The 24,902-nt window shown below is 40.6% G+C and overlaps 2 protein-coding genes across 4 annotated transcripts in view; both read left to right on the top strand.

Moving 5' to 3' along the window:
• Positions 1 to 604: 604 nt before the first annotated feature.
• NUDT12 (nudix hydrolase 12) lies at positions 605 to 10,275 on the top strand. Of its 3 annotated transcripts, XM_082191525.1 has the most exons (7): positions 629 to 899; positions 2,092 to 2,300; positions 3,169 to 3,764; positions 4,615 to 4,782; positions 6,843 to 6,956; positions 8,032 to 8,231; positions 9,153 to 10,275. In XM_082191525.1, exons 2-7 carry the CDS (start codon positions 2,095 to 2,097, stop codon positions 9,261 to 9,263), a joined length of 1,395 nt encoding a protein of 464 aa, XP_082047651.1. In that variant the 5' UTR covers positions 629 to 899; positions 2,092 to 2,094; the 3' UTR covers positions 9,264 to 10,275. The 3 variants fall into 3 exon arrangements, with proteins under 3 accessions (XP_082047650.1, XP_082047649.1, XP_082047651.1); XM_082191524.1 differs by lacking the exon at positions 9,153 to 10,275 and having other exon boundaries at positions 605 to 687; positions 8,032 to 9,124; XM_082191523.1 differs by lacking the exon at positions 9,153 to 10,275 and having other exon boundaries at positions 627 to 899; positions 8,032 to 9,124.
• A 7,588-nt stretch (positions 10,276 to 17,863) lies between these two features.
• The window catches only part of LOC309514366 (uncharacterized protein), a 39,600-nt gene continuing 32,561 nt past the window's right edge, over positions 17,864 to 24,902 (top strand). The window contains exons 1-2 of the mRNA XM_082191387.1: positions 17,864 to 17,951; positions 20,225 to 22,684. Coding sequence (XP_082047513.1) covers positions 17,894 to 17,951; positions 20,225 to 22,684 — 2,518 coding nt within the window. The 5' untranslated portion in view covers positions 17,864 to 17,893. The remainder of the gene's footprint in view (positions 17,952 to 20,224; positions 22,685 to 24,902) is intronic.

Raw genomic sequence — 24,902 nt, 5'->3', positions numbered from 1 at the left:
ACCTTTAATACTCTCGAAGCATTTCTAAACCAGTACATGGTCTACATTTAGATTTTTGTTGTTTGCACAGATTTTTTTTTCCCCTGACAGACAACTCGTGTCACCTTTTGCCACCAGCCCCCAATCACAGCTGTCAACTTTTCCCTTTTCTTGCGAGGAATCCTATTCGGAATAAGAGAATTTCCCTTAAAAAAGGAAACCGTTGACAGCTATGCCCCCAATCCGTTTTCAGCTAGACTGCTGCCTTATGCCAGTCTTAGGGGAGGGTCTTATGGATTATTATTATCATTATGTCACTGAGCTTCCATTTATTTATTGCAAAAAAACGAGCGCAACGAGAACCCACTCTTTTTTAAAAAGACGCACCACCAGAGAACCTGTTTTTGTTATTCTCGACCCGCCCCGCCAAAAAAAATAGTATACAAACACCAGAAAGAATAAACGAAAGCATCCCTTTTTATTTTCTTTTTTTTAAAAAAATGCAGATGTTTAAAATATCCTGCACTTATTTGTATGAAATAAAGTATTATTAGAGGGCTACGGAGGGACCCAGTTGGGAGGAAACTACAATTCCCAGGATGCCTTGCTCCTTCTTCCGGGAGAGGGCAGGGCCTGTCCAGGTGATCCCGGAAGGAGGTGGCCGCGGGCGAGTTACCTAAGCGTTCCTCGGAGGCGAAGAGCCGTAAGGTGGTGTAACGGTCTCTTCCAGGGTCCTTCCTTCAGCGCCCTTCCCCTGGTCTCAACACCTTGCTTCGGAGGCCTCCCATTTTAACCACCCGTTTTAAAGGGGTCCACATCTGCCTTCCCTTCCCTGGGAAGCGAGCCTGGCTGGACTTTGCCCCCGAAAGTTTCCTCTTTGGCGAGCAGGAGGGCAGGGGAGAAGGAGGATCCAGACTCTGGTACTATATTATATGGCAACAGGAGGATGCCAGAGGGGGTAGCGAGCAATCTGGGGGTTGCTGTCTAAAAAAAATGAGGGGGTGCGTCTTGTTCGTCAAGAATATAAAAAGGATTGGAAAACGTTTGTAGAGTATTTTTTAAAAAAAACAGTATAAACGAGTGAATAGATGAGCAGGACTTGAATAAATTCAGCAGTATAAGAGGAAGTCAGAGAAAATTAGTAAGAGTAGAGTAGAACTTGGGAACTTAGAAGAGAGGGGAAGTGAAGCCCTTAGGTTGTCTTTAAGTTGTGTCCTTGTTTGGTTGTGGTTTTGCTTTCATTTTTTGCTTTCCTTTTAATTTGTAGTTATTCTTTTAGAACTATGTAAAAAAAAGACCACATGTAAATAAAGTTACCCAAAAAGAGGGGTGCAGGACAGTGCAAGTTTCACCTTTGGAATGAGCTCTAGGTGGTAGTCGTCACATGATACGAGGCACTTTTTTTTTCCCCTCCCCCTGATTGGTTTAAGTGACCCAGCACTGGAATTTGGTACTGGAAACCTCTGCAAGAGCTAACTGTGTTTCCAGATATATGCGGGCTTGCAGCCTTTAAGCTGGAAGCACATCCACTACAACTGCGGAGTAACTCTTCAAGTTACTATTCAAGCCTTTAGCTCAGGTGGTAGAGCATGAGGCTCTTAATCCCAGGGACGTGTGTTCAAGCCCCACATTGGGCAAAAAAATTCCTGTATTGCAGGGGGTTGGACTAGATGATCCTGGTGTTCTCTTGCAACGCTATGGTTCTATGATTATCTTCAGGGTGTACAAACAGCTAGCTATCGCCTCCCTCTTCTGATGACTGCACATTTGTGAACCGGTTTCATCAAAACAGAAAATGGAAGAGTTCTGTTTTTATATGGATTGTGCAACCTTACACTATTAGGCCCTATTAGGTGGCAAAAGTTAAAAACAAAGCATGTTGAGTGTGCTAAAGAGAAAGTACTTGCCAAGTGAGCCCTAGAGAACAGTTCTGAGTTGTTTTTTCTGCAAACAGCCTGAATGGCTTTCCTGAAAATCATTTGAGGATGAGAGTTGTCCCAGTTACATTTAAGCCATTTCCATTATATTGTCCTCAGTATATATTGCAATATAATATTAAACCAGATCAACACCCTGTATACCCTTTTCATGTTTTTAAAACTTTGTTCGCAGAAAATGCAAGACGTTCAAGGGAATCCAAAGCAGCAGTTGATTTCTGAGCTTCACAATTTTGCTGCTGTTGGAGACAAGACCAGGCTTGCAACATTGCTCAGTCATTCTCCCTCACTTATCAATGAAACTGGGAAGAATGGTTGGACAGCCCTGATGTATGCTACTAGAAATGGGCACTTCGAGACCGTGCAGGCTCTGCTCGAAAAGGGGTGAGAAAAACACAGCCAACTAATTTATTCAAATTGTCTAAATATATTTGCTGCCATGTTGCACAACACAGTGGAATGATTATGTGGGGAAACGGAAATTGCTTATCTTCGTAGTTTTAATCCTGATAGAGCAATACAGACTCCTGAATTTGGGGCTAACATTAATGTTGGAATATAAAAGTAAATCAAATCAAATCCTCTTATATTTCAAACTCTCTTATTCTATGAACATCATGTACACAGAGATGCTTCCATTGATCATTTTGAAGCCCGGGGCAGGGGCTGGGGAGGTTAATTGTGCTAGCCACCATTTCTTGAATTGATAAGATTCACAAAGTAATAACTTTTTGCAAGAGAATTGGTGTATTTTGAGAGCAGGGTTTCCCAAACTTTGATCCAAAGATACCAGTGATGGGTACCCTTCATTCAGGGGGCCCACAATGTGTCTAGGAGTGGAAGCAACAGCTGTGAACAGTGGGTGCAGTGCATTAAGTATTCATATTGATTTTTAATTGTATCTTAATGGATGCTTTTATTTCTTACATCAAATGCTATTATTGTTGTATGTTATGTTGTATCCTATGAAATTCAAATTATAATACATTAAATACAATAAAGGCACACACATCCTCCAAACTTATGCACATTCCACTTGTTTGCAACTGCATTTATGTGGGTTGCCGCAAAATAAATGAATCAATTGAGTGGCCCTCCATCGCTCAGGGCTGCTGCCCAGAAGTGAGTGAGGGAACGTGCAATGTGCAGTGGTTTTATGGTACCTTATATGTTCTGAAGTTCTATATAAAAATGTTGCTTATATTAAGGTGTGTTAACAATTTTTCATTTCATTTTATTTTTTTGAAATAAGGTGTGACAAGTCCATGACCAATGCATCCAACCAGACAGCACTGGACATTGCTAAATTTTGGGGCTATAAGAATATAGCTAACTTATTAGCTAATGTGAAGAGTGGACTGGAGCCATTTTTCCTGACCAGTGAAATTGGAGAACGCGAAATCTATTTTTGCAGGACATTGCTTGATAGGAAGAGTGAGAAGAGAACAGATGCGAAATGGTTGAACATAAAACAGAAGCAGCCAACTACTGTATACATCCTTTTTTCAAATTTAAGACCATTAGTTGCATCAGATGATGAAAAAGATACCTCCCAGTATCCAAAAGTTAAACTCCATAAGCTTTCTTACAAGGATGTAAAGGAATATCTGGAGCAGCCAGAAACCATCACGCTGATTTTTCTTGGAGTAGAACTTCAGGTGAAAGGCAGCTTGCCTCCTACTCTGAAGGGGAAAGAGGCAAGCAACGGTGAAGACGATAGTTTGGTTGCTTGGTTTGCACTCAGTATGGATGCTACTGCTGCTGATAGATTTATACAGAAGCATCAAGAGTGTTATTTTCTTCATCCACCTATGCCTTCCTTGCTGCAATTGTCTGAAAATGAAGCTGGTAAGATCCCTAAGTGTTTCTCTTTTTAGCCAAAAAATAAATAAAAAATTGTCCAGTAACACCTTAGAGACCAACTGAGTTTGTTCTGGGTATAAGCTTTTGTGTGCATGCACACTTCTTCAGATATTTATTTCGACTGTGTTAGACCAACACGGCTACCTACCTGTCTCTTTTTAGTGCAGGGAGAAAACTGGTTGATTTTATTTATCCTTTTTAGTTCTCATTCCTAGCAAGGTTTTTCTGCATTCAATTTGTATTGTGGGCTACTGCTTACTGGATTGCCTGGATTGAGCATATGTCTTCAGCGAAAACCATAACATTGTTCTAGGAATAAGGTTATCACAGTCACTGCCGCGGACACGGCTTGATGCGTCTTGCTTGCCCTTCTTGTCCCCTTTCCTTCCTTGTTCTCTACTGCTGCTCCTCAAGATGCGGCTGTATTTTGTTTCTTGGCTAAAGAAAGTTAGGGCTGATTTTCCATTGCCCTTGTCTGCTGTCTCTCACAAAAGCATTCTGGTTACGTGAACCGCAACCTCATGGGTCTTTAGCTTGGCTGTTTCGAAGATCAGGAACATTTCAACGATACGGAAACCCTGCTGTGGTTGAGCTTTCAAGGCTGTCATCTCACACCGTACTTTTGATGTTGTAAATCGCCCCCATATGCAAAGACCCAAAGTGGCCAAAAGTAACACAGTATTAGAACGAGAACTGATGTATCCGCTTGAATAGCATAACATGAAAGGGTTCTTCTGTTGATTTTCATGGTGAATTGGAATGCTGATGTTGCAATCTGTGCTGTAGAAAGAACCCTGCATGTTTATTATTTGCACTTTGTGGTTGCTTTTTTAAGGAGTCATCGCCCAGGCTAGATCTGTCCTGGCATGGGATAGCCGGTATCAGTTCTGCCCAACATGCGGCAGCGCAACCAAATTAGAAGATGGAGGCTACAAGAAATCCTGCTTAAAGGAAGACTGTCTCAGCCATCAGGGCATTCACAACACATGCTACCCACGAGTTGGTAAGAGAATTGCAAATACGTTGTTTTCTCCCCAATAGCGGTGCAAGAATTTCAGGGCAGCCCACTGTAGTTCCTTGCAATCTGAACTTATTATCTAGTTGAAACCAACCTAGTAAAACTGCACATGCTGAAAGGGAGAAAGAAGGAACTGTGGCCAGCAGGAATAATCACATTAAAACATTGGTTCCTTGTTTATTTTTTTGTATTAAAAACAGACCGTTCGTGACAGCTAGTATTAGTCATCCCTGGAGTAGATCCATTGAAATAAGTGGTCTTAAGTTCATTGATACCAATGGATCTACTCCAAGGATGACTTAGTTGGCCCATCCTATTCCTGTCAACTTGCACGCAAAACATATTCTAGTATAGATATTCTTTTTTAAAGTTTTTATCTGATCTTTTGCATGCATAGTCTGACGTTGCTTCCACACTGTTTTATTGCCATCTTTCTGCCCTTTCCTCTCATAGCATGTATTTTATTTTGTTTTTAATCGTTAGTTCTTTATTTTGTCCTCGCGATCTTGACTGATATTACCAGTTCTGTAATATTCACAGAGAAAGTTAGTTGGATGTGGTATTAAGTGGTTCTTCAGAAGCTTAAACAAAGGGAGTTGTGAACAGGAGGAGACATACAAGACCGCTGAGCCAACAGCTGGTGTTTCTAGTGACATTTCCTTAACAAAACTAGAAGTCAGCAAGATTTGAAACCTTTGCTGGATGCCTTGCAGCACATATATTTTCCACAGGTCATCAGTCTTTGAAACGTATTTACCTAATGGGATTGTCATATCCGTCATTTTGACAGCAAGGAAACGGTATAGGTCGAGCAGCCAACAGAAAGGGGAGAATGCAGCAAGAAGGTTGGATATCAAAGTGCAAAAGGATTGGCTTGATACTTAAAAGATGGTGCTCAGTTTGTTTAAAAGCCCACAGATTAAAAGCAGAGTCACAGAACAGTTATGAACAGCAAAGCAACAGATTAAAAGCTTGAATGAAGCCATCAAATCGTGGTCAGGCCAAAGCCCTCTGATTTCCCCCTCAATCAATGATAGTTTGACATCAGAGAGGAGGGCAAATGGGAATCATTTTATAACAATTCACACCAAAATATAGACAAGAGTCACAGGGTCTGTTCAGATGCAAAATCAAACTATAGTGTTAGTTTTGGAGAATGAGCAGGCATAAACCTCAGACTCATATGCTCCCTCACACACTCAGGGAAGTATGTTTTGTACAAACTAGCAGTGCAAACCATGGCCATCACCTGAGGGATGCCTTAGTAGGGTTGGGGCCATCAGAAAATTATAAGGACTTTTCAATGTACTTTTGTTGTTACTGTTATCATTTACATTTATACCCCAATTTTCCTCCAAGGAGCTCAAGGTGACGTACATAGTTCTCCCGATGTCATCCTCACAGCAACCCTGTGATGTAGGTTAGATTGAGAGTGAGTGAGTGACCTAAGGTCACCCAGTGAAAACACACACTGGAGAAGATTATTCTATTCCAGAAAGGGACTCTGGAATAGATAATTGAGAGAAGACAGAAAAGAATCCTGAAGCATATGAGAGAATACTGTATTCAACAGGACCTGGAAAACCTGCTGTCATGACTTCTCTGCAGGAAGCTGAATCCGACTGTACTTTGAATTGTGCATTGCAGTTGAAAATGTATTCCACTGGACCATTAATATGTGACTGAAGCTGAAAGCAAGAATTGTTGCTGATTAGGTCACTGCTTTCTGTCGAGTGTGCAACTAGGTCATTTACTCCAGAATTTATACCAAACGCATACTGCAGCTCAGGGTAATTTATCTCCCAAGTTCACTTTTGGTCTAGGCAGGTATATTCCCGCAAGACATTTGTGTTACAAAAAACAGGTGAATAAGTATTTTTAAGGAACCTGCATTAAGATTACCGTCTGGGGGGCTTGGAGAGAATTGGATTTCAGGCTTTTAAAGGAGATGATAATGCTGAGTGAGAATGAGCACACTTATGTTCTTTCTTGGTGTCTTTTGAAACAGTTTAAATTTGAATACATTTCTCTCACTTGAATTCTAGATCCCGTAGTGATAATGCAAGTTATTCATCCAGATGGTAACCACTGCCTTTTGGGAAGAAAAAAAAGATTTCCTTCAGGCATGTTTACTTGCCTTGCTGGATTTATAGAGCCTGGTGAGTTCTCTTTGTATATATTGTTTCTTTCCTTTATTTCCATCCCAGATGTTAAATATAAAACTACTCCTTTGATTTCTGATTTTGAACTTTGGCCTGCAGCAAACCATATTACTGTGTATAGGCATACCTGGAAATCTGTTCTGTTTAATTTAATAATTCACTAATTTGTATACTCTGGCTGGTTCTGAAGTTGTGTAAGCAGACTGGGATGATTTTTGTCCCTTTCTCCTGTAGCTTCTGGCATCCCCAAAAAGAAAAATAACCAATTTCCCCAGGACTTTGGAACCCCTTCTGTGAAAGACTCCTTCCACAGAGGGGCTGTCATGGAACTAATCCATTGTCAGTTTGTTGGGATGTCAATTCTGCTTTCTTGTAACATACATTGTAGTCATTAAGTCTTTTTATGCCTACATATGTCTTATGTGCCTTGAAAAGTGAAGGCCACATGACATCCAAGATGTGCTCCAGGATTGCAGCGAAATAGTTCTAAGGATATAACTGCACATGACTCTAAAGGCATGGTAAAAAGGTAAAGGACCCCTGGACAGTGTGGTGCTCATTTTGCTTCAGGCCGAGGGAGCCAGTGTTTGTCCACAGACAGCTTTCCGGGTCATGTGGCCAGCATGACTAAACCGCTTCTGGTGCAGCAGAACACAATGACGGAAACCAGAGCACACAGAAACACTGTTTACCTTCCTGACACAGCACTACTTATTTATCTACTTGCACTGGCATTCTTTCAAACTGCTAGGTTGGGCAGGAACTGGGACAGAGCAACGGGAGCTCACCCTGTAGTGGGGATTTGGACCACTGACCTGCTGATCGGCAAGCCCAAGAGGCTCAGTGGTTTAAACCACAGCGCCACCCATGTTCCCCCTAAAGGCATGATGTCAAGGTTGCTATTATAGATGCATTTTTATTGGAAATATTGCCTTCCTTTTAGTTGTGATACTTCTGATTTGTGTTCTGATCTGTGCAGAAAGCTTTAGATCTTTTGAGATGCTATAAAGTACAGGACGTGATTCTAGCTTGGAGGTTTGTCAGTTAACTGTTCTTTCCCTTCTTTGATTAGGTGAGACAATTGAAAATGCTGTTCGAAGAGAAGTAGAGGAGGAAAGTGGAGTTAAAGTGGGCCATGTTCAGTATGTCTCTTGTCAACCATGGCCGATGCCTTCGTCCCTAATGATTGGCTGCATAGCGGCGGCAGTGTCTACAGAAATTAAAGTTGACAACATTGAAATAGAAGATGCCCGCTGGTTCAGTAGAGAAGAGGTAAAGTTCAATTTAATTTCCTTTCTTATTGATTGCCCTCTGACTGTATTGGTTAGAGCATGCAGTATGGATATGCTTTTTTCCCCAGGCAGACAAAAGAGTCCTCGTACTCTCCTTATTGTACAGTGATTACGTTGAAATTGAAAATTATGTGTTGCTAAAAGAATTGGTATAGACAGTTGTTCCTGTATTGAGCCCATAGATCTTTCCAGTAAGTTGCATAGACAAATTTCATAAACAAGCTCTAAAAGTCCTGTAGACACAGCAATCATCCGGATTTGGCTTTACCTTTTGTGCCATCCTGCTACTAATAGAGATGAAAATAGAAGAAGTGATCCTCCTTTTATAATAATAGCTTCCATTTGTATAAAAGTATTCAGACTCTCAACTTTCAGGATAATATACCACTAAAAAGTTGAATCATAGAGTGACATGGTTCCTATTTCCTCCCTGTCATTGCTTTTTAACATTTGGCTGTTTTCATTTCCAACAATCATAATTTAAGGGGCAGATCAGATAAATGCAATTCAAAGACCACCCAGCTGCCCCTTGCTTATACTCACTGAAAAACAAAGTGTAATCGGCAAACGTGTCGGATTACATACATACACCAAGGCCTAGGATATATTAGTGTCTTGGATATTTTCTAGAAAAGGTCATGGAGCATGCGTGTGGTTTTTCTCCCACAGGTTTAGTCATACATTCAGCAGAGGGAAATAGTAAACGATTAATTGCACAAGGAGGAGTGAGCTCAAATACGTTATGAAACAAACTGGGGCTAGCCCAGTTGCACATCTCTTCTCTAAAGCAATTGGCTGCTAGCCATAAAATCATTCATATAGTGGATCATTAACCTGATGAACTACGCAAATTTCTTTGCTGGATTTAACTTGCTCAAATATGATATTTTGTATATTTCAGGTTTTGGGAATTCTGAACAAAAGGAACCAGAATGCGTTCTTTGTGCCACCACATCAAGCCATTGCACACCAGTTGATAAAGCACTGGATTGGAATGAACGCTAATCTTTAAATCCAGCGAGCTGATTTATCTGTCTTGTATCACTGCTGTAGCTGCTACGGTGTTGGAATTAAACTAGATGTAATTAATCATTCAGCATCACATGTGACCATTTTAGGGATTTTGCAGTACATTTGTGCATGTGTACTTTACAGAGGTCATTGCTCCCTGGTAAAACGTGTTAGGATTGCAACCTCAATCTTTTAGTCTCCAGAACATATTTGTGCATACGGTTCATTTCTCAAATCGCTCAAGGTCTAACATTGCCTAAAGTCGGGGATGAGAGAGGACCTTTTCAAATGTAACTTCCCACCTGAAAGTTGCATTCGCTTCCAACTGGTTACTCTTGATTTTACAGAGTTTACTTACACCTCTCTGATTTTAGCTTTCCTGGACTGTTGCTTCAGGCTGTGATACACTTACAGCCTAAATCATTCTACCTAAAGGCATTCAGCCATTTCTCAAAACCAGAGCAGAAGAAAATAAGCTTTCTCTGGGCTGAAAAAACGGATTGCAAAGAGCTAATGCTTTTGTGTACTGGAGCAGGCTCTTGAGCCTAACACGTGGATACCTGTATTTCAGGGACTTTTTTGCTTCGCAGACGAGCCATTAGGATAGAGGAAGACTGGGAGAGATATTTACTAGAAGCAGGTATTCTAAGGCCTCTGTATCCCTCAGCCACAGGCTGCTGCAAAAGCCACTTTTAAATAATTGGAGGACAGTGCCTTATGATTTTTCCACATAAATATAAACCTCTTTATTCCTATGATAGACCCCAGTGAAACAGTTATCCTGCTGTACTTCGGTTGCCGGAGCCTCATTTGCACAAATGGTACACCAAATCCAATATGGACAGTAAGTAACATTAACATTTGAGTAAGTGAGGCTATACTTTGTGCTTCATCACCCCTTGAATACTCTGCTGAAAGCTTATGCCGCACTCAATTTATTTGTAGTTTGCCACAAAAGTATTTGCTGTTGGTGTTTTATTGTGATACAGTCTTATTAAATATATTTTGCCTAAGATGTTGCTTAAATTTGCCCTAACTTTGTTTTTAAAAATAAGAATTAACGCAAGGGGGAAAAAAACCCTTGCCTTATCTTTCTCTCCCCCCTCAGTCTGTTAAAACATGTGAAGGAAAAAAGGTGGGTGCCAATAGGCTGATTAAAGGTAGGCCATTCTTGAAGCTCCATGGAATTAAATATACTAATCAGATTCTGAGCTTATGGGACAAAAATAGCAATGGAAAGAAGTAGACCAGGCCAATGACACTTAACAAGACTGTCTCGTCTCTTCGCTTTGTTTGGATGCCAATTTTTGTTTTAACCTCCTTGAAAAACTAGAAAGACTTTATATAGAATTTGCTCAGGTAAGTTGCTTTTCTTGTTCTTGCTACACCACTGACAATAAACTATATGCTTTTTCTCCCTCACCAGTCAGGTGGCTAGAGGAATTCACTTGTACCGTTATTACTGACACTAGTTTTACAGTAAAAAAAAGGGATAAGTAAAAGGAGAAGAGAAGTGATGGTGGGGGAACAGGGGAACCCCAATAAGTTTCCTAGTAGATCCACATAGTGACCTTCTTAATGCAACAACTGACTCATAACTTGGTGGTAGAGTATTTGCTTTGCATCTCTGCTGCCTGCTTTAGCAAATGGGAGACATATCTAAGGAAAATATTTAGCTCCTAGTCTCTGTAAGTATTTCTCTTTGTATATCACTAGCCAAATGTCAGCCAGATCTGATGCGACAATATAATTCTGTTAATTCACCATGTTTGCTCCTATGAAATGCAAACATTGTCTAATTTTCCACGATGGGGAAAATCAACTCCTCTTAGCCATGAAGAAAATTGCTTTTGAACAAATAACTTGCAATTCTAAAGTAGAGCACTTACATAGAAGTAAGTCCAATTGAATTCAGTCCAATTTACTTCTGGGTAGAACTGCATAGGATTGTACTGGAATATTGTACGGGGTATAAATAAAAATTATTATTATTATTATTATTACTATTATTATTACTGTTAATCAACTTCAGCGTAAAATTAGTTCTAGGTTTTTAAGTGTGTGTTTTTAATAAAAAAAAAAATATTACTTGGCAAGTTCCAAGCCTAACCCAGTTTCTTTGTAGCAAATCTTATTAAATGCAATGCTGTTTACTTCTGTGAATAAGTGTACTTAGGATCGTTGCTTACTTCATCAAGTGTGTAATTTGACTATATCAGAATATACTTTTAAGTAAATCCTCTGAATATCTTGCTAGTCTTATCAAAAGGTACACCACACTTTTTAAGATGATTTGCTGTAGTGGGATCCCAAATTCACTTCAAATTTTGCTTTGGGTGATATCTAGTAATTTAGGAATATGCAACTCCACCTCTGAAAAAAAATAGTTATCTGTATATTTGCTTTCAATTGTTTTCTGCTGCTTTTGAGGGCAACTCATAATTCTAAGATTCACACACACACATTTTATACCACAGTGTGAAGTGGGAAATTTTCCCGTGCTTTATTTTTCCACATAAAAATTTCCATTTCATAAGTTTATTCATAAATCTATAGGTATCAATTGCAAGTCCAATATTAGTCACACTTAACAGTTTAAACATTTCTAGCTTTCTATACTAAATACAGGCAAAATAAAAATGCTAAATTGGAGCACTCTTCAGCACATCAGAAAAAGCTTGGATACAAATTAAACTGCATTGGAAAATTTTGCAATTCAAAATTCTCCAGAGAACACACACATCACATGGCTCTGCACCTCTAATATGAATGAAAAGCAATACATCATGGTACGTATCGCCTACATTGGTCTCTACAGCCACAGCGCTGTAATTCTACAACAGTTTTGATTTATCCCTGAAGACGCACTGTTCCATTGTCTCCTGAGACAAACAGATGCCAGGAAACTAGAGAGCAAAATTACGATTTTGTCTAAAATTGTCTTCATACTGTTTTAAGGAAATGAATCAAAACTGAGGAGAATATCAATACTGATAATTATTTTCAACTCCAGTTAATTAGAGTACTAGTTTTGATGTCTTCTCGGGCTCTATTTGGTAAGTTTTTTCAATTAATTAATTAATTTCAATTAACTACATACAACCAACACACCTGGGCTGGATTGGTGGTCAATGCAATGCTGGTAAGAAAGTTCTGGCTAAGATAATTAGGGATTCTCATAGGAATCCATCGGAGGAATCCGTGGTTTGAATCTGTGTTTAAATTTAATCTCAATGTTGAGTTCCGAGTCAATCGAGACGTGAAGTAGAAGTTTCTTGATTGGAACTTCTGGGGTCTGGGTTCTTCCATGGCTGCATTTTATTTAAAATTAAAATTAAAAAAATCTAGATTGGAAACTTGGAAAGTGATGTGAGGTTATTCCTTCCCCGCGCTGCCATTTCTCCATAGGAAATCATATTCCACCAATATTGTTGTTTGCCCTTGTTGGGGGAAGAGTTCGTGTATTGTGGAGGAAACTGCAAAATGCAAAGTCTGAAAGAGATGAATAAACCAGTGGAAAAGAAGAGCTGTTAAGAAGTGGAAGGTGTAAAAGACCAGAGTGGTAAAACTCAATCATTTTGAAGGGATATATGCTTTGTGCATTCTATGATGCTATGGTCGCACTTGGGTTTTTTTTAGTGAAAGAAAAATGCTTTATTGCACAGAGCCATGGGATTGTAGAGTTGGAAGGGACCACAAGTACAATCTAGTCCAACCCCCTGCAATGCAGGAATTTTTTGTGTAAGGTGGGGCTCAAACCTACGACCCGAAGATTAAAAGTCTCGTGCTGGACCAACTGAGCTGCAGATTTTGATACTATGGCTGAGATACTATGAATGTTTTATGACTATAAAGGTCATATTTTGGAAATGCACTGTTTTAACCAAACTTTTCATCACAGGAGAAAAGTAATCACATTATTTTATAAATCATTTTATAAAATTCCACTCCTTCCCCCCCCTTTTTTGTCATTTTGGCCCTCTTCTTGATTTTGTTTGTCTTCTCTTTCCAGCCAATGCTCCTCATTATAAAGTCATTTCTCTCCTTGTTTTTCAGAAATAAGCAGTTTAGAAGCTAGCAGCTTATAAATAAAATAAGGTTTCATGCTAGGGCAGGTATTGCACATAATGATAGGTGCCATAAGAAAAAATGTGAATGATTTGGTGGGCAAATATTAGTAACTTCTTTGTTACTTAACTGTTCATTCTGGATCCAGCCAGAATGCTGCTACTTGTTTGGGAATAACCTTGTGACATGAACACTATTTCCATATGGCATGAGTCTAATCTTGTAAATGGCTGAGCAGCACTGCCATCTTTGAGACGAGGAAAGTAGGGTGTTAGGTACTTTCTAAGTTTAGGAGCTTGATAAGGACTTGATCTTGCAGTCCTCATTCATTCATGTAATCCTTATGGAAGTCAATGGGGCCATTCATATGTCTGAGGATTGTTGGATCAGTGTCATTCCCATTAGCCTCAACGGACCTTGAAGAGAAACCTGCAGTGTGGCAGGTGGCGGGGAAGGAAAACAACTGAAGACATCCGGTGCACTTCTTTAGAAGGCTGCATAAGATGACTGCACACACGTGTGTCAGGATTGGGTGCGTTGTCCGCTGGCAGTAATGCCACTGTGAGACTATTCGCCAGTATTTTAATAAGAATGTTCTTATCATACCATTGCATGGAGCTTCTAGCGAGCTCACGCAGCCAATTGCCAGGCTTTTAAGGTTCACACTCTTTCAACTCAAGAAATCTTGATTTTAAAAACTCAAGGCATTCCACCTGATTTCACTAAACTAATAGCAGATTGGAAGAACACAAACTGCTTCTTAAAGCAATAAACCCAGATGCCAACTTTGCTGCCACATACACCCGGAGAACACCATTACTGGCCCCAACAACACCAAACATACCATCTCAGGAATATTTAATTGCCCATCTTCTAACATTGTGCATGCTATCAAATGCCAACAGTGCCCTTCAGCTCTCTGTATTGGACAAACAGGCCAAACCCTATGCCAAAGGATAAATGGACATAAATCTGACATCAGGAATCACAAGACAGAGAAACCAGTAGGAGAACACTTTGATATAGTGTTCCAGGACATTCTATACAAGATCTCAAAGTAGTTGTCATATTACAAAATAATTTCAGAAATAGACTGGAAAGAGAAGTTGCTGAATTACAACTTATTACCAAACTTAAAACCATGGAGAGACCTGGTCTGAATAGAGACATTGGATCCTTATCTCATTATACATGATAAAGCTATTTTTGGCCATCTCATCCCTTGCTTTTTCCTGTAAGACCAATTGCAGTTGTTAACAGTCGTCAACAGGTTTACCACACCTATCAGCCAATCATCCATTCCCACCACCCTTCTGAGTAATACCTCTCCCCACCCTCTCACTATATATAAGGACCTGGTGACTTCTGTTTCAGTGTATCTGAAGAAGTGTGCATGCACATGAAAGCTCATACCAATAACTAACTTAGTTGGTCTCTAAGGTGCTACTGGAAGGATTTTTTTTATTTTGTTTTGACTACGGCAGACCAACACGGCTACCTACCTGTATCTGCTTCTTAAAGGATCATCTGTTTTATGCAGGGGCAAGAAGAAAGGCGTCTGAAGTTTGGGCTTCTCTGTGAGGTCTGTAAGAAGCCAGGTTAAATTATTTTTTAGGAGAGCTGGATGCAGATGGTCTATGGACATTGATCTTCACATGGTCTTGCAGAGTGTGATAAACGAACATTAATAAATTCCAACAGAATCTACCACAATTACAGCCAACACATCTGTAAGATGTAATAAGCTTTCTGGAATGATTTCTTCCTCCTCCTGCTATATCTTTATATAGTGTACTGATCATCTCCTTGCTGCCGAAGAGGGAAGCAGAAGAAACCCATGAAACAAATAAATAGAAATATGTTCATGCACCTCATATGTTTTCTTATCCTTTGGCTTTATTGAATGACCCTGCATTCTGGTCTTATGAGAGAGATGTTTCCCTACGTACATGAACATTCCCTTTAATGTGAACTGAAAGTGCCAAGGAGATGTCGCAAAATTCACTTTGTTCCGGGTATGCTTAACCTTTTGGGTAGCATCCAGACATTCAAACCAAGATCGTTCGGACCTAGAAAAATTCATAGATAAATATCATCCACCTGGCTTTGATTAAGTCCATTTCTGCCTCTATCAGATTTGTTTAGCCAACCTTTTCGGGGGATATTGTGCAGCCCATAAAAAAGTTATTCCCTAAGTGGAGATGTTAGAGACTTTCTTTAAGGGGGAAATTGTTTAAAATATTAGTGTGACTCTTCGATCCATAAGAATGATGAATCACACTGTTACTTGTACAGAGCTTTGAAAGCACCCATTTTAAGTTGATCCTTTTAAGATGGCTGTACTTTCAAAAAGGTATATATTCCTATATTCTGCTATTAAGAGTTAAGGGTGGAGGGGAAACTCACACAGTCTATCTTTTCATCATCTGACAGTTAAAGTGTTCCGTTTTTTAAAAATAGAGATTTTTCTAAGTACCATGTCAACACAAGTGACAGAGCTAAAAACTTCCTATCAACACCCTTCAAAAAAACGGATATCTTGAGTTCCTTAGCAGCTTTTTATATTTATAATCTGACATTATAAAATATTTTACTCTTGCAGTACTGTCAATTAATGCCTTGGACTTTAAAATTGCACTGCCACTGAATGAAACTCATCATCATTTCATGCAGTGCCCACAGTGACACCTGGCAAGCTCCTAAGCTCTGTATGATTTTAATCAGTAATTAAAGCACTATATTCAGCACTTTGCCAAACAGAGAGGTTAAACAGGGAGAGCCCTGCTAGAATTACCTGTGGGATTAGAAGGGATGTTTTTTGTTTGTAGAGAATAACACTTCTTAAATTAGCCAGTGGATGCCTGTTCATGATTGCTACTGTCTTTTTTAAAAATAAAAAGTGTCAAACATAATATTCAGGGACTACAGTTTCTCCCCCACCTAAAGTGATTGACAAGGCAGTGGTCAAGTGTTTTGGTGCTCCAGCTCAACCAAACACCCCATTGTGGGAAAATCCAGTGAAGTCGTGTTATTTAATTCATTTATTCTATCCCACTTTTCCTCCTAACAAGCTCAAGGCAACATATGTTCTCACCCCCAATTTTATCCTCATGACAATAGCTCAGGTGGTTCAAGCGTGGTGCTGATACTGTCAAGGTTGCAAATTCAATCCCTGTATGGGACTGCTGTATATCCCTGTGTTACAGGAGGTTGGATAAGACGATCCTGAGGGTCTCTTCCCACTCCACAATTCTATGATTCTATGACAACCGTTGAGGTAGGTTAGGCTGTGACTGGTCCAAGGACATCCAGTGTGCTTCATGGCTGAGAGGGGATTCAGGAACATCAGAAGCTACCTTAGAGAGGGCCAGACCATTGGTCAATCTAGCAAAGCAGTGTTGAACTTCTGGTTTGCAGATTAATGTGGAATAATGGAACAAATCTACTATTTCAATCTACTGGTTCAATCTGGAGCCAGACTAAATTAGTTGAGCAGAATTCATGGCTAACTGGTCCCATTGGTTTCAGGTAGAACCAAGGATGACTTAGTTTGGATTTAACCTGGTTTGTCAAGATATACAGTATCTCTCTGATCAGGGGGATGTGAATGATTCACTGGCCATTCCTAATACTTCCTGAGCCTTCAAATAGTGTTTCAGAAAAACTGAATCAGAACAACCATAACATTCAAAAATACAAAATTTTGCCAGTGACTAGAGCATTGCCCCTCAATCTGGCCTCAGCAAGCCCCACCTGCCTGCCTTGTTGCCTACAACCAGGGGGTAGTATTGGCTGGTAGGTCCTTGACTTAGATGTCTTTGTACAACTCAGTGGAGACAAGGATGGGGACAAAACTAGAATTAAGAGCAGCTGGATAGCTCAGTCGGTGGAGTGTAATACTCTTAATCTCAGGGTTCTGGGTTCATGCCCCACCTTGACCAAAACATCCCTGCATTGCAGGGGGTTGGACTAGATGACTCTTGTGGTCTCTTCCAACTCTACAATTCTATGATTCTAAGTAGCTCTGCCTATCTTTGGTTCTGTCTCCACCTGCTGTTGGTCTCCCTTCTATCCACTCTACCAGTTCCATTGAGAACCAGCCAATTACAGTGGTACCTCGGTCTATGAACAGCCCTGTTAACGAATGCTTTGGACAACAAACTCTGCAAAAGTGGAAGTAGGTGTTCCAGTTAGCGAACTTTGCTCCAGAAGACAAACAGAAACTGAACACCAGCGGTGGGAGGGCTCATTAGGGAAAGTGCGCCTCGGTTTAAGAATGCTTTGGTTTAAGAACGGACCTCCGGAAAGGTTCGCAATCCAAGGTACCACTGTACTGCATTTTGCCAACATTGCAAGGGAACTTGGTGCTGTATCAGATGATAGGTGAAGCCATTCAACATACTGTCAGCTTGGGCTTCTTGTCTAGTTCTGAACTTATCTGTGGATATTGACCTGGAAAAGGAGACAAAGAGGAGAGCAAACCTGAAAATGAATACTTTCTAATGATTATCTCCCTATCCCACTGCAGAGCAGAAGAGCACTGAGAACATTCAGGCCTCCAACATGAGCAGGAAAAGGAGGAGAAGCTACAAGAGCAGGAAAAGCTCAGATACCAGGGAAAGTAAGTTTTCAACAATGGTTTACCTGATAATAGGGACTAGGTTGGTGATCCTTGAAAACTCCTTCCCTTGCAAGCACCAGTTGCCAAAAATGTGGCCTGTGCTGAATGGGATGGGATGCATCCCAAAGATAAATAATGGAAATCAATATGGTGCAGCGTCATAAAGCTATTTTCTGCTGGAATTACTGATGTGTTCCACATGCTAATATTTATTCCTGAAAAAAATATAAATGGGAGCAGTAGCTTTATGAGATGAGGTTTCAGCCCTGTGGGATTACAGTTTGTTTCAGGATATGCACTTTTCAAAAGGCTGTTTTTAACTCTTTCACTTTATGCTTAATAGGTGAAATGCAGACTCTGCTTAGTTCAGTGTCCAAATTCTCTGTGAGTTCAGTCACCACTGAATATTTCGTGTCCTCAGATATACCACTGTGCAGTTTCTATGCTATATACTTGCTCTTGATTGTTTACATGGAGAGCTTAGAGGATTTATGTAAGCACACACGAGTTTTTAGTGCTTGATGTTTAGTTATGTTTTTATATTACATTGGTAGCCACACAGAGTGGCTGGGACAATCCAAGCAGATAGGTGGGCTGATGATGTTGTTGTTGATGATGATGATGATATTTATCACCCCTTGTGATTAACCACATGGCCTAAATGGAGGGCAAGATGCCAGTCAATAATAGGAGACCATGGAAACTTTCCTCTATGCAAACCAGGCTCTCACGCAACTAGAACACCAAAAGAGAGTTTTTCATGCCCTTTGCAGTGGAGCTAGGTCAATTACACTGATTGTTCGGCTTCCTGCCAAAAGGAAAGGCGACCACCCATTGAAGGGACCCGAGAGAGAAGTCATCATGCTTTCCAGCTAACTTGTATTGGTAGATCTATAACAATTCATTTATTCTGGATGTGGAATATTATGACTGAGCGTAGTAATGACAACTTAGTTGCTATTGATGAATTCATACAGGCAGGGTGTAGGGGCCAAGGGAAACGCAGCTGCTGCCAAGTATGACAAATGATGGCTTCTTGTGAACTGTGGGAGAAGCTGAGCATAATAAGCATGTACCATATAAGTGGGGTGTACTGTTGAGCGGCAGCGAGGGGGGGAGGAGACGCAGAGAAATCAACTGTTTGGCATATTGCAAGTCAGCAATTATAAATGCATGCACCGATTCCAAAAATAACCTTTCGTAAGATTAGTAGAGCTTGTGGAAGCTCGCAATAACAATGGAGACAGGCAATGTTTTCGAGACAATCAAAAGTGGTTTGAGAGAGTTGTTATTTTCCAAGTTTTGCCCAACACATTGATGATGGACCCTCTAGCACAGTGGTTCTCAACCTGTGGGTCCCCAGATGTTGTTGGACTACAACTCCCATCATCCCTGAGCTCTGGCCTTGCTAGCTAGGGGTGATGGAAGTTGTAGTTCAACAACATCTGGGGACCCACAGGTTGAGAAAGGCTGCCTTGCATCTCAGATCGAATTAGAGCTTCCAAACTGTTTGAAACAACACAAAAACCTACAAACCAGCTTTACCACCAAATGTAATCCACATATACAGTGGTCACGCTCACGTGTAACAAGCTCCCAAGGAGCGGATTACAGCTGGTTTGCTCCAAACCTGAACCTTTTAGCTCAGCATGGCAAATAAGCCAAGGTTTGGTTTCGTGTGCCGTCTGAATTTTGGCTTGTGGTTAAAGCACTCTCCTCCGCAAGGTCTGAGGAAGAGCAAAGCAGGTGTAAACTCTTCTCCAAGAGCCAGCACATTTGTGTGGTCCTGGTAAACCAAAGTTTGGCTTTCCACGTTGTACAAATCAGGTGACTATGAGCAATGTATCCTCATTCCAACTGTGGCTCCATCTGCACTATACATTTAAACCAGTACTATACCACTTTAAACCACCATGTCTTTCCCCAAAGAATCCTGAGAATTGCTGTTGGCCATGGCTGCTGAAAGTCATTAAGAGAACCCTAGTCTCCTCCCAGAGTTACTGGGAAGAGGATTGACTGTTACACCAGTCTTAGAACTATAGCTGTGTGAGAGGAATAGGGATCTCCTAACAACTCTCAGAAACCATAACAAACTACAGCTCCCAGGATTCTTTGGGGGGGCTGTTTAAAGTGATATGATACTGGTTTAAATGTATAGTGCAGATGATTCTGACTCTCCAAAAACAACAACAACAACAACCCAACCCAGCCAAGATTTCCAGGTGTTCTTTAAAAATAGTAATGTTCTTCTTCCTTTACTTTTCACTCTTCAGATGAACATATGCCAGTCATCTGCAGATGCCAGCAAAACACTGAAGGTGTTGAAGGCAGAGGAAATGAGCTCCCAGCAGAAGCTAATAATCATGGAGCTGAGGACATGGGACAGTCAGACAAAAATAGAAGCAATCATTCTTGCACACTAGAGAATGGGAGAAAGAACCATGAGGGTGCTCTTGAAAACAGAGAAGAAGAAAACATATCTGACAGTGCGAAAGAAGGAAAACAAGAAAAAGATTGTCCTTTGCTGGCTTTTTCTACTCAGCAAGATGAAGTCTTAGCAGTGATAAGTGTTGATGAATCAGAAACCTCAACAGGAAACATCACACTGGAATGCAACTCCGACAGTGTGCGTTCTCCTCAGTCGGAGAATGTATTTATTGCAGAAGTGAAATGTGGTTCCTTTAATATGAAAGTGGAAGTGAAGAAAGATTCACTTCCTGGAACAGACTCCGCACCTGGAAAATGGAAATGTCCTAAGAATAGGTGTTATCATAAAAGCCACTGTTGTAAGCAGCACAAGGAGCGAAGACCATCCAGCAATCTTTCTGGAAAATATGAGACACCATCTAAATGCAAGATCCAAATGGCCAGTAACCCAAATCCATCCATGTCAATTAGCATTGTAGGGAAGGAAATCAAGGTGCAATATATCAATAGGAAGCAGAAACTAAGGGTTAGTGTCGAGCCTGGTGTTGAAGCAAGGAAATGTGGCCCGGCTAGGAGCTCAAAATATGGAAACAGGTCCAGTGATACGGATTATTCTACCACCGAGGAATCTTATTCAGATTTTGAGTCAGATTTTAGCTTTCAGGAGAAGGAGGAATCATTCCCAAGTTACATGGGTCCAGAGTGGTATGCCCCGATACCTCCACCAGCTGAGTTTGCTGACTCTGAGGAAATCTGCTTAGATAGTGCCACTGAAGTTGTATCCCTAAGTCCATCAGGTGAGATGAACATGTCAGATACTTTCTCAGCTGCCTTAAATTATGGAGAAGGAAGTGATCTCTGTCAAGAGGAAGGTGACAGAAGGAAGGAGTGTGCCAATGGAAAAGATTTCTATAAAGAAATTGTTTTTTCAGAATTTAGCTATACTGGAGAATCTCCTCTAGAAGACTGCAGTTCCAGAGAAATTTATCCTGGAAAGAAACCTAATGATGAGATGAGTGATGCTCACCAAGTAAGGAATAGCAGTCTAATAGACACAAGGAATATTATGCATGTTTCAAATATGGAATCAAAAAACACAAGAAGCAATTCTTTCCCAGCCACCCCTGTTGATATATTGTCATCATTTCACCCTAGAAGAGACTCTGGTTTCTATTCAATGCCATCTTTATCCTTAAAAGTGCTACCCAAGCCAAGCAAAGCATTGAACCCTTACAGCAAGAATGCCCATACGCCTACCAGCTGTACAGAACTTTCCTCAAGTTTTGCATCATTGTTCGGTAATCTCAGAGATCTTAAATGCTGCTATTCCTTCACCTCGTATGACCATGAAATGACCGTGTACCATGCTGAGCTGGAAGAAAACCTAGGCAATGCTTTTTTCATGGATCACTCTTTAGAATACATAGAGGACTGTAGAGAAATGGATTGGGTGGCTGGAGAGGATTTTCATTTCATTGCCAATTCCAATTCCAATGAAGAACATAAGGAAGAATGTGGACCCATTGAGCCTCTGAGAACACTAGATGTATCTGAGGAATACACTGAACTCGCAAATGGTGGAAATGATTATGAGGTTCTAAGCAGTGATCATTACAAAGTCCAAGCATACATAGAAGTACAGAATGAAGAATTATTAAATCAAGTTTCCTTGCATTCTGGAAACCAGTCTAGTGACTACAAAGATGACAATAACATTGCTGATACAGAAAGCATCCAAGGCCAAATCTCTGCAGAACAGCCCAATGGAAATCATCAGCTGAGTATTGCAGAGTCTGATATAACGATGAAACGGAGAAGATCAGTGATGACTGTAATAACTGGAGAATTAGAACGCAGACTTATCATTCAAGGTGAGAGAAAGTCTGTGGCAGAATCTTTTGACTTGGCAATAAAAAAGGAGCCCTTATTGCCTTGCAGCATAAGGGAAGCATTTATGTCACCTCTGTTGGATGCTGAGGAACCAGATTTTGATAATGAATCCCAGAGCTTTGCAGAAGTTGAGGAGATGCCTGAAGACATGCATGAAGATTGCCAAGATGCTTCTGCCCAGGCTGATGCTGTATCTTGCTCTTTAGAAGACGAGCAGGTTTTGGCTGATACTGAAGCACCCGAGATGCTTTCCAGCAAACAAGATATATGTTCGTCTGATCTTTCTGGAAAACATTTAGCAACAGATCAAGTGCAGGAGTTACTCAAACCTAGTTGTGAAAAACCAGAGGTACAAAGTGAAATAAAGACGGATTTGGGCCAGAGCCCAGACACTTTGCCTCCAAACAACCAGACAGGTAAGTACTTCCAGATTCCTTGGAAACAATAGTTTGTTCTTACTTTATGCATCAAGGCAAAGGGTTGCAATGAAATGTCCTTCTGAGAACTAGTCAGCTTTGTTAATCATAAAGGGACCCCCTTCTTAACTCCAATGGAGGAGCAGTCTAGACACAACTTGCAAGTTTTACTCCTGCTTGAAGAACACATATTTTTCCTGCCTCATCTTACTGTTTGTGGAGATACCTTCCTTGACCCAGTGCCTTCTGAAAGTAGGCCTCAGTTGTTCTAAGTAGAATTAATACTAGTATGCTTTAAACTCAAAATGTCACATATTAGCAAAGTAGAGCTGGACTTGGGAATGCTGGTAAGGTTGGTAAAATGCTAACATGATCCTTCAGTAAGGTATTTCTTTCTCTAATCCAGTTGTTTTCAAATTGTGTCCAATGGGGTTCCCAAGTTAGCAAGCCAATAATGTCAGGCAACTTACCTAAAATAGAGTTGCCCATCTTTCCTTAAAACATGGAACTGCATGGGGTCACTGGCTGAGTCTAGGCCTAGACAGCATCTGTAGAAAATGAGGGTGCACCTGAAAGACTTTCCAGAATTCACTTCAACATACAGCTGAAACCATTTGATGTTACATCAAGCAATTGTTATCCAACACTTTCCACTGCATTCCCCCATCATTGACCATGAAAAGTTAGGTTTTCATTTTTGAATGGGTTTGTTGCGCAAAAACATAAAATCTATTTGGATTGTGTATTGGCCAGTGTGCCGTTGAATCCTACCTGCAAAAATAGCAACAGTCTGGAAGGCCCTTGGCACTTATTCCAAACACTGCAATTTCCTCGAGGCCAGTTCAGACAAACAAGTAGCGCTTTCTTCAGGTGGCCTTAAATCCATGCGTCACAGCAGGCCAAATAGTTATTTATATGCGGTTCAATCCAGCTTATTATTTTCCAGATGTGTGTCAAGCTTATTTTGAAACTTGAAAGATGGCAAGGTAAAAAAAATCAGATCAGAAGGTCGATGGTTCAAATCCTCGCGACAGGGTGAGCTCCCATTACTCGGTCCCTGCTCCTGCCAACATAGCAGTTCGAAAGCACATCAAAGTGCAAGTAGATAAATAGGTACCGCTCCAGCGGGAAGGTAAACGGCGTTTCCGTGCGCTGCTCTGGTTCGCCAGAAGCAGCTTAGTCATGCTGGCCACATGACCCGGAAGCTGTACGCCGGCTCCCTCGGCCAGTAAAGCAAGATGAGCGCCGCAACGCCAGAGTCGTTCGCGACTGGACCTAACGGTCAGGGGTCCCTTTACCTTTTACTTCTGTCATTGCAACCTGCCCCTGCAACAAAAAAAGAGATACCAAGCATCATTTCAAAGGAGGAAGCTAGAGGCGGTATTAGTAGATACTTTTTTAAAAAAAAAATGAGAATCACTCAATGAAACCAAAGAGGAGAAAAACCTGTCTTGAACATTTGGGGTAAAGCTTTGTTCATAGAAGCGCCCATTGTTTCTTGAGAAGGAAGAAGCAATGGCTACTTTACTTCGGTTTTGCAAACATAAAGTCCTCCCACTTTCTTTAAAGAGATCTGGATCTCCATTTGCACTCTGGATCACAACCATAGCTGTCAACTTTTCCCTTTTTTTAAAGGGAAATTCCCTTATTCCGAATAGGATTCCTCGCAAGAAAAAGGAAAAGTTGACAGCTATGATCCCAACATTAAACTCTGTTGCAAAGCCATTTGCTTTTATAACTTTGGACTTTATTCCAAAGCACGGGTGCCTGCAAAAACACTTGTTTACTGGAGTGAGGCTCCCACCAGAACAGGCATCTTACAGATTGACCTGTGTGAATGAACAATATTAAATCAATGTGCGGTTTCAGTACTGTAAGCCAGACTTCCTCAACCTCAGCCCTCGAGATGTTTTTGGCCTACAACTCCAATGATCCCTAGCTAGCAGGACCAATGGTCAGGAATGGTGGGAATTTTAGTCTCAAAACATCTGGAGGTTGAGGAAGCCTGCTCTAAGCAAATCAAAATACGTAAAGGGTTGCATCCAATGTTAGTCCTATTCAGAATACACCCATTTTAAAAAATGGACACCGCTAACTTATGTTTATTAATTTTAATGGTTCTACTCTGTGTAAAACTTAGTTGAATGCAAAATTTTACAATTATATTTGAATATAGATTGGGTAATATGCATTCAGGTGTCTCTACCTGTGTTAAACA

Source organism: Podarcis vaucheri, assembly GCF_965113315.1.
Source record: "Podarcis vaucheri genome assembly, chromosome: 11".
Classification (NCBI taxonomy): Eukaryota; Metazoa; Chordata; class Lepidosauria; order Squamata; family Lacertidae; genus Podarcis; species Podarcis vaucheri.
This window is presented reverse-complemented; position numbering and strand designations above follow the sequence as displayed.

Excerpts from the sequence above, each read along its gene's own strand:
- NUDT12 (XM_082191524.1), top strand. The coding sequence starts at position 2,095 with ATGCAAGACGTTCAAGGGAATCCAAAGCAGCAGTTGATTTCTGAGCTT. Across the intron at positions 4,783-6,842 it reads CACATGCTACCCACGAGTTG|ATCCCGTAGTGATAATGCAA; the intron begins GTAAGAGAATTG and ends CTTGAATTCTAG. Across the intron at positions 6,957-8,031 it reads TGCTGGATTTATAGAGCCTG|GTGAGACAATTGAAAATGCT; the intron begins GTGAGTTCTCTT and ends TTCTTTGATTAG.